This window comes from Gavialis gangeticus, unplaced genomic scaffold (assembly GCF_001723915.1).
Source record: "Gavialis gangeticus isolate Ggan-Ray unplaced genomic scaffold, GavGan_comp1, whole genome shotgun sequence".
Lineage (NCBI taxonomy): Eukaryota > Metazoa > Chordata > Crocodylia > Gavialidae > Gavialis > Gavialis gangeticus.
This window is the reverse complement of record NW_017729006.1, coordinates 30,523,351-30,533,650: the sequence shown is the minus strand read 5'-3', so window position 1 is coordinate 30,533,650 and position 10,300 is coordinate 30,523,351. Positions and strand designations below refer to the sequence as shown.

General features: G+C 37.7%; 1 protein-coding gene across 4 annotated transcripts in view; it reads left to right on the top strand.

Annotated features, from left to right (window-relative positions):
- VPS41 (VPS41, HOPS complex subunit) overlaps positions 1 to 10,300 on the top strand; it is a 185,012-nt gene that overhangs the window by 162,745 nt on the left and 11,967 nt on the right. For all 4 annotated transcript variants that reach the window (XM_019509076.1, XM_019509074.1, XM_019509075.1 and 1 more), the window contains 2 exons: positions 8,159 to 8,258; positions 9,622 to 9,666. In XM_019509076.1, coding sequence (XP_019364621.1) covers positions 8,159 to 8,258; positions 9,622 to 9,666 — 145 coding nt within the window. The remainder of the gene's footprint in view (positions 1 to 8,158; positions 8,259 to 9,621; positions 9,667 to 10,300) is intronic.

The window sequence follows — 10,300 nt, the reverse complement described above, 5'->3', positions numbered from 1 at the left end:
CCCCCACCTGCCCCCACCCCTGCTTGCCCCAACTGCAGCCCCAGCCCAGCCCTTGCTGAGAAGAGGCCAGTGCAGACCCTGGCCCCCAGCCCACCCTCGCCCCACGCACAAATCCAGGGATCATATGCCCCTCCCCCCCAGGGGTGCATGCAGCAGCTGAGAGCTTCCCGCTCCATCCCTACCACCTCTGTGCCCCCTGGACAAGCCACCCGCAAGGTTGCCCTGCATCTCGCCCCACCCCGGTTGGGCAGCACCTGCCTCTGCCCCACCACATGTCTGCCTACTCCTTCCCTCACTGTGAGGGCCTCAATTTGCGCCCTTCCCGCCACATCCTCTCCCTCCCACAGATCCACAAGCCGGATGCTGCTCTCCAAGCTGCCAGGTCGCATATCAGGAATCAGACTGGTATCAGCCAAAATGGCTGGTTAATAATCAGCCATCGGCTTCAGCCAAAAAATATTTATTGGTGCATCCCTAATAGTTGGAACACTTCAGAGGAGCAAAAAGCCCAGGTATAGGGACAACCTGAGATATTCTCTACCTTACTGATGCCACCATCAGCATCATCTAGTTATATTTTTACCCATCTTTCTGCCACCAGGAATCCTTGCAATTCTAGGTAATAAATTCATTGTCTAATGTGTATTTAGTGGTTAGTACTTCACTAGTTGCACAAAACACTATGCACTTATATATGTCTGTGACAGATGTTTCTGTGCTTAACTCATCCTCACCTGCAGAAGTTTGTTCCTTGTTCTCCAGCACTATACGTTCCTCTTTATTTCTTTTACAAACCTTGTACATATGTTTTTATATTCTGAACTTTAGATTTTATGCAGCTGTGGATATTTGTTACTGCTGCTTGACTAAGCAAAACGTTGCCTTGTACTAGTCACTGATTAAAAACAAAAGTGGCAATAAAATAAACTACCCTATTCTGTTAAGAAAAACTGAAATAGAACATCTGTGAAGTTTTCCCTTTTTTTTTCTTTTCCAGTCTACTCAAATGCTGGAACAAGAGATTATCTATCTCTGTTTTGGAAGAAGCTCACTAGATCTGAAAATGTGTGTGTTTAGAAAACTTTCTCCACCTTCCCATATAGCCCATATTCAAGGAAACCACTTAACTCTGAGCTTAAAGTTAAACGTGCAGTTAAGTCTGATCTTGAAGAGGAATGGACTTAAGCATTTCCTTAAGTGCCTCCTTGAATCAAGGCCAAAGAATTATGATACCACTTTTCCCTCGGTATCATATTATGTTTCCTCAAACTTCAGTTGTATAAAGAATGCATTAAAGCATTTCAGTTGTTAGTGATGCTGATTAGTATAGAATAGTGACAATGATCTGGGGTCTCGCTGTGTTCAGTTACTAATCCAGTGATTGAAACCCATCTCAAAACAATGCCGGTTCCTCAAGGTGAAGGACAAGCTAGAGTTACCCATATTTTATCAAAATTATTAAATGTAATAAAATGTCACAATGTAAAAAGCCACAACTTTAAAGTTCTTGTATTTTATATCCACCTCCTTGAATCTAACTCTTCAATGAGATGAATATTAAATCATAAATAACATTGACTCCTGATGATTTCATTTTAATTTATATAGCTATAAAATTGTTCATTCTCTTAAAAATTGGTCTACTCATGCATCAAAAGTGACACATGCCTAGGAGCAGTGTTTATTTAAGAGAGGATAAATCACTATTCTGCTGTGGGCATTTTTAGCATAATTAAATCACAATCAAATCTCTGACAGGCACACCAAGTTACACTGAGCTTTTTATAACAAAGCAGTAATTTACTGCTTTAATTCCTGCTTTATTTTCAAATGTGTTGAAACCTTGAGTCCTTGTTTGAAGACAAAGCCAAAACCACACTTTAAACACTGTACATAAAATAATGTTGACAGCATACCTTAAAAACTAATTACCATACTTACTTGCATCCTAAGAGTATTTCCTTGTCAACCAGCCATTGGCATTTATTATTATATTGCTGCAACCTTTCAATTCCATTAAAATAGAAGCATAAAGTATTCTTCTGTAGAATAAAGTATTTAATACAAATAAAACCTTAGGCATATTATCAATTTCCAGATGGAAACTTTGCTAAGATGTGGAGCTGCTATAAAGGTAAAATAACTTATTAATTAAAACAAGCTCTTTGAAAGCTAGGTCATTTGCATTTATAATTACCGTTTGAATAACATCAAACACTAAGAGTACAGAAACGTGCCTGACTAACCTTAAGCCTTCCCTTCTAACAGTGTATCTTGAGCCAAAATCCTCGGACTGCTCCGTTTCCTCCCTAACATTAAAGGCAATGGGAGCTGGAAGTATAATCCCTGAAAATAAAGCCTCTTATTTTGTTGTCTACGTGTAATTTTAGAGCTTAACTTTTTAAGCACTTGCACCTGTAGACTTTGGCCTATATTTCTGTGGCCAGTTACTTAGAATGTACAGTAAGTGTGGTCATAATTAATGTTCACACATTTTGAATGCTTTGGATGATGAAGTAAGTACAAAGCATTAGGTCTTGCACTCAAATGTATACTGTTTTTAATGATACTGGTTTACTTAGGGCCCTGGCACATATTATACATAAAAGCCATGATTAACCAGTTAATCACATCTTAAGTTGTTACTTGACCACACAATAAAGCAGTTAATGGCACAATAAAACAAGGAACAAGCCACCAAGTTATTACACAAACAGATGCCTAATAACTTTGTGGCTGGTTGCTATCTCACCATTAGTTGAACATGTGGCCAGGCTGGGCTCCCAGCCCTGAAAGGCATCCCCATGGCTGACAGGGCTCCCAGCCACAGGAGTTTACTACTTGCTGCTTGGCCCGGTTCAGCCATGGGGGCTCCCAGCTGTGGGAGTTTGCTACTTGCTGGTGCAGGGGGAGCCTGGGAGCATGATCTCAGGTTCCTCCTGCACTGGCAGTAAGGCATGATGGGATCTGATGTTCAATCCTGTAACTGCACCTTCAGTCACGTACATGTGGCATGGCAAGAAGTGCTATTGTGAGGATCAGGCATCAGATCCCAAAGTGTCTTTACTTGCATGTCTGCCAAAGGCCTTAGAAATACAAACTCCCTCATACCAGTTCAAGATTTCCTGCTGGAAAAATAAGACATCCACTGTTATAATTACTGTAGTTTTAAAAAAAAATCTTTCCTTTGACCTGATCTATATAACAGCTTTACTGGCAAAAAGTTTTGGTTAAAGCCACCATTTCTAAACTACTATAAGTATCATTAAAGCCACTCCTATTTTTTAAAAAATGAAACAGTTGCTGTTGATTATGATAAAAGTATATTTTATTTATTTCTAATAACATTCCCTGACATTTACCTCACTAACTTTGAAAGTATTTAATTTGATATTTTTTAATATCCAGAAACTTTGCATTTTACTTTTAAGTTCCATGCATCCACGAGTATATGAACTAAGGAAGATGGAATGATTCATACAAAGTGAATGTTATGTGACCCTATGCCTGTATTAATTTAAAAACGAAGTCTAAGGCTTAAAATAGAAGCCCTGTGGTCAGTCTCCAGATGCTCAGTGTAAAAGAACGTATCTTCCTTCTGTCATAAGCAATGTTTTGTTACAGTAGAGAAGACCAGTCAAAAAATCTCTTTATTTGTACATTTACATTTACAGTTGTAAACATATCCCTTTTTCCACACTGGTAAAATAGGTCTCTCTTTGGCTTTAGTAAATGACATAGCATTTTGTACTGCAAGAGTGCATGCAATTTTGATTGACCTCCCCCTCAATTCTTTTTTTTTTTTCTCCAGTCCCACAAGGAAGATGCAAAACACTCTACTGCTCTAAGATTCTTTCCTTATTTTTATAAAATATTTTATTTTTAGTTTATTTTCAGATGTCATTTTACAAGCTAGCCATTTTACTGGAAAGCTGACTTTTTTTTTCTTCTTTTCTTATGGCCTCTGTTAACTGAACTCTGACTGATCTAATCAAAATATTCAGCATCTTCTGCCACCCATGACAAACCACCCATTATTTTCTTGCTAAATATGATATAAAAATCTTCTGATATATGCTCTTAGTCCAACCACTAGGGGTTTTTAGCACAAGAGCGACAGCCAACAGTAGCACCTGTGAGAGCAGTGTCTAAATGAGATGTTTTGGGAACCTTTGTTTTTTCAGTTTTATTTTAAAAAATTGCAAATTTGGCCTTTGATTTGGCAGAGTACTTGCACACGCTCAGTGATTTTTGTGGGATTCAGACGTGTCCTCAATATTAACCACATACTTGAAATGCTTTTCTGACTAGAGATGGATTTAAAGCTATGATCACGTATTTTGCTGACTCATGACTTCACTGATTAAATTGAAGCATCTGTGGCTGGCAATTGAATTAACCAGTAGTACCTTCTCAAATGCAACATAACATAATTGAAACAAAAGGTGAAATTGTTGTTCCATTTCAATATAAATTACTTTGTTTCTGAGGCTTTTATTAAATTGGGTAAAAGGCACTGTATCAGTTTTATCACTTTTCCCCCACTCTTTCCTTCTCCTATTTTTTCCACTTTCAATTGCATCTTTCTCTAGGGGGAAAAAAAGTTGGGTTGCATGATGCATTTTCTGCAGAGAAATGATCTTCTGGCTCTATTTCATCCCTAAAGAGAATGGGATTCTGCTACACTTATGGCTTTGTAGATCTATTCCCTTTTACTTTGGGCTAGTTCAGCCTAATCTTGGCTTATAGAACCTGTCTTTATCTTAGCCTTTTAGTGCTGAGTGGTCCATTCAAGCACGTTCTTTTTTTCCCCCCTCCACTCCCCCCTGCTTTTCTTCTCTATGTGTAGCTATTAAATTTAGCCAGCTCATCTTTGAACTCCCTGCACCCCTCTCAGAAGAAATCTGAGCTCTAATGTAGCTCCTCTTTGCAGTGTGATTTTCTTTTTCTTATAGTGGTAGCTGCCTAATCTGTTCAGTTATTAACAGAATAAAGTTTGACCTGTTATGAAAACTCTTAACATAGCTTATATTGTGAAGGTGAGATTATTTTTTTTATTTCTTATCTATTTTTCACTATTATTTTTCTTCCACTGTCTTTATTTTGTTTTAAAGATTCCAGTTAGTCATGTATGGGTTTCCTAAAGTCCAAAAGTATATCTACTCAAAAGCTTCTCGATTTGTAACACTATTATACATTCTGCATTTTTAGTTATAGAACTCTTTGTTTCCTGCTGATAATTTAATAGTTCAACTTGGTTTTGGTACATAAGGAAATACAATTTTCAGTACTCATGGTTAGCAGTGAGAACACACTACATATAGTGATGAAGATAGGGTAACTAATTTGCACATCTGAAATATAAGTAATAAATCCCTATGCTAGAGCTTAAATACATAGAACATTTTAAATGAGGCGGTTCTATACATGTGCAAATTCATGTCCATCAGCTATTCCTTTATAAAGCCTCCAGTCACTTTTTATAAGCTGATGCAACTATTCTATGGTTAAATTTGCCTTCTTCTGGAGTCCTTGGGTGAGATGAAAGAAAAGGAAAAATCCACAGGTCAGAATCATCAAGATCTCTTTAGAATAAGAGAGAGAAAAATGTTGCTCTATAAATTGCAATGCTTCATGTAACTAGATTCAGCTCATTTTGAACCATCAGAAAGATTTGTGTTGTATCTAATATTAAATAATACAGCTGTCACTTGGGGAGGGGGGGCCAGTTTCACAGGGTTTTTTTCCTTATAGATATTTTTCATGTATTTCAGAGATGCAGCTGACTAATTTTTTGGGGCAGTCCAAAAGAATGAATCCACAGCCTGTGAGAGGGAGGCTTGTGTTCACTGTTCACTTAGCTGTGAAATCAAGCTGCTGTGATACACTTTCAGTTAGCTCTACAGCTGAAAATGGTCCAGTTCAATATGTTGTGCATCTCTGCAGTACAGTCAAAAGAGACAATTGTTCCCTTAACACATTTCATCTGTAAGATTGTTATACTTGAAATTGTGACCAATAGTTCTGTTTGGAAAGTGCATGGAGGTTAATTATTCTAAACCTTCCATACAGAATAGAGAAAAGGGAACTTGGGAGTTATTTAGGTTTGTCATATTTGCATAAACATGCTTCACATTGTAGAAATTGAAATGCCCTTTTTCTTGCAGTAATATGTAATTCTGTATAATTCAAGACCCATTGATTCCAGGCCTGGAATTACTATTATTGCCAGACAATAATGTCCATCTAATGAAATGCATTAGAAAATAAGTGGGACTTCTACTAAGAAAGAATGGTAAATCTTTTATTATTTTCTGGAAATTCAGCACTACTGTTTAAATAACATGTCGGTGGAAAACAAATTTGAACTAAAATAAGAGCTAAAGGAGTCTTGTTAGTGTTGGGAATGCATATTGCTTGTAATAAATTAATAAATGCCTTTTTGAGGGGGACCTAGAAGGAAATGTAGGGACTTGTATCTTCTTTTTCTCTTTACTTTTTTACCTAGCATTTGATAAAAGTACAGGTTGGGTAGAGTGAGGGGAAGTGTTAGTGAAAGGAGAGAGATTGCCTCTGGATGTACTCTGAAGGATCTAAGAGACTGGAAGTGGTGAGGCACTATAGGAAAATTCCTCTGTCCCATTTTTTTGGGGAGGTAGAGCCACAGGAGAGAGCTAATTGTGAGAAAGCTACTGCTTGTATAGTAATGTGTACACAAAGGATCTTATGAGAAAAGAACATCTTGGAATCAGGTTTGGTGATGAAGTGCTTTGTGGTGAACTTTCTATTAGTATTATCCATGTGAATAATCACTCAAAAGAAAGAATCAGGAATACAGTATGTATGGCCATATAGTAACTGGTTCTTTGAAACTATCTTATCCACAACCTGTCATCTTATACTAATACAAGCCCTAGTCTTATGGGATTTTGTACTGTTGAGGGTACTGAAAGGTGACTAAGGCCCCCTACTACTTATGTCCTTTTGAAGGAGTGAGTATTGGGATATTCTAGAGCACATGTGTGACCCATGAGCACTACTAGCCAAACAATGCTGTCCTCAGACATGGGACATGCACACCAAAAATGGTGCTCAGGTATTTAACACACCTGAAGAATCAGTTACCTCTCTCTGCTACATTCATTCACTTATTGATTGTTTGCATAACCTACTTTGCAGATTATATTAGATGCTTAAGCAGAGTTCTTTTGTCCAAGGTTGACTATCAGCATGTTGTCCAGAGGTAGGATTGTTTACCAGAAAAGAAAATCAATAGTCATCCCAAGTGCAAAGACAAAATATGTAATTTCCTCTCATTTCATATTTTATTAAAGTTTCAGAGAAGCTAGATGCCCAAACATTAGTAGAGCTGATCAGAGTTTTTGAACATCAAGGCATAGGGATGGGTTGGTTAGAAAATAGCATTTTAAACTTTAGAAATAAATTGGCTCACTTTTCATGAAATTTCTGTAAACCTCTTTATCAACATTTTATTGAAAACATTCTCACAATAAGTTATCAAGATTTTCAATTTACTGACCAGATCATTGCAATGAAAGACCTTTTCGTGTTACGAGACGCTGGATCTGACCTTCTAAAATCAGAAACTTGGCTGTTCTTTGTTTGGAACTAGTTTTTGAATATTTTATCCCTTTTTCTCTACTCTGTCTGATAGTGAAGTGTTTCTTGTGCTAGCGATTTAAAATTAAATAGTCTAATTACCTGTTGATCATGAATGACTTACAAGTATGTTTCCAAAACAACCTTTTCTGGATCATTATACATAAACAAAGTCATTGTTTGTATTGATTTAAGAGTGGTTTTGACATTTGGTACAAGGCTGCCTAAATTTTGGCCTCTTCATGAATCATAACTTTCCATCTAGTTTGGTTACGGTTACAAAAGTGTGCTTCCTTGGATATTACTGGAGAATATCACCTACTCCTGTTTAAGTTCAGCAGTTTTGGAAGCCTTGCAAATGAAGATGCTGAGAATGCTTCAGATGTTGATATGATATTTGCGATAAGCAAGGCAGTTGCTACATTAAGTTTTAAGAATGTCCTCATGATGTTTGTCCAGACATAATGGAGTTTTTCTCTGTCTCAGTATATAAAGGTTTACATAACAACTCTTACAGTTGTTTTCTTTTGTGTGTTAGATTTTGCTGCGTGAAGGGTGCAAGAAGATACTTGTGGCTGATTCTCTTTCTCTGTTGAAGAAAATGCATCGTACTCAAATGAAAGGAGTCCTTGTGGATGGTGAGGACAAATGAAATATTAAACATTTAAAGCTGTGTGCTTTATATGCTGATCATAGGTAGCCAACAAAGGGTTCCAGTGAAAGCTTACCAAAGGCCCAGATATCACATGTGACTTGTAAAACATGGAGTAGAATGCAGCCAACCCTCTTTTTTAATGGAGAAATAATGACTCTGGTTAGTACAGGTCCCAGCCTCTACTGTTTTATCTTGACTTGAGTAGTTTCTGCTCAGATTATGATGTAAAGCATTGCATCTTGGGATCTATAACCTTCAAGGGGTGCAAACAGCTGTACATGCCTACACAAGCATTCAGTTAATCAAAACATTAACTAAAGGAATTGTAATACAACTTTTAGAGAGAGAAACATATTTTAAAATGCCAATGAAGAGAATGAGGGGGAAAGTAATTCTAAGCTTAGAAAGTTAGAAAAGATATAGACTGAAGAGCAGTTTCTGATACAGGCAGTCCTCAGACTTATGACACAGTTAGTTCCTGAAAACCACATCTTAAGTCGAAATGTTCTACCTTGGAACCAATTTTCTCATAAGAAACAATGTTATAAATGGGGGATTGGTTCCTGAACCAAGGCCCGATACCCTGTTTTCACCCAAAATACCCCAGAATTTTGTACTCAATCAATTCTAGATGAGTAATGTAGCTACATTTAATGTATTTATATTGTAAATAGCAATCATTAATTTGGAAGGACTTCTTTGAGGTCACTTTGTTGGACTTTTTGAAAGGTTCTTGGCTGGACTCTTCTCAGGAGTCTTGGCTGCAGGTTTTTCTGGAGTCTTGTCTGGTTTCTTAGAGAAAGTATCCAATAAAGTTTGGACAGATGTTCTCCAGGGAGATGTGTGACACAGCGAACTTGTTTGCTGGCATGGCATGGCATGGCATCGGATCAAGCGTTGTAAAGTTGAAACTGACGTCAAACTTGAAACGGTGTCAATTTATAAACGTTGCAAGTGCAAAACATTGCAACTCAATGTTAAGGGTCAAGGACTGTCTGTACTTGTATGTGCACGTGAATAATGACGCATATGTACAGTTTCAGAACATTGCATATGAAACAACAACCATTCTTTTGCTCTTTCACAGCTCTTCTTGTGTCTTCTGATCTGTCAGTTTAGGTTCTTAAATTGTCCATTCACTACAGAATCTGAGTGAATGTCTTCTTAGTAACTCTGCTGCTTCTATTACATCAATAATAGATTGCATAGAGTATTTCAAATGATTTCTCAGAGTAGCGTAGAGCATTAGGTCCTGGAGGTACTTTTCTATAGTTATTTCTGTTGCAGAGGTAATAAACATAACCTTTGTTGTCTTTCAACTTTTTAAATATTTTTTTTTCTTTCAGAGGAGAACATCTGTGAATCATGCCTCTCACCTATACTTCCTTCAGGTAGGACATTTGGGAGGAAAAAGAAATCAAAAGCTTACTGTTTGTGGAGTAAACCTCTCGGCTAAGTCTTTGGTTATCCCTCAATATGAGGATGATATCTGCCGGGGCAGGGGACAGATTATTGGTGAGTTTTAAGATGGCTGAAGAGTCCAATCTGTGCTCTGCAAGTTTTTTTCCGCAGATGTGACAGGTGGTACCATGGGAGGTGCACAGCTATTGGCCAGGACGTTGTGCACTTTCTTGTCTCCTCTTTCATTTCTCAGCTTCCTGAGCAAGACGGTTTTCTTTGAAGTATGTTGTAGGTTGATATATGATGCAGCGTAGTTGAGACCTGTTACCAGTCAGCACTTCCCAGTTTGTAAAGTTAATGCCAACCTTATTAAAGGTTCTTTGAGTAAATCTGATACCTTTTATTAGACCAACTCAAATAATTGGAAAAAAATTTCTTAGCAAGCTTTTAGATTTAAAAACCCTTCATCAGGCTTATGAAGCATCTGCAGTTGGTGTGTGCTCCTCCTGGGTGGAATGAATAGTAAAGAAACCAGAGGCTGGTATTCATGCAAGAAAGCCAGTCAGTGAAGATGTAAATAGAGGAGTCAGTGGGTGAGAGATGGGCTTAGTGGCGGGGGGGGGG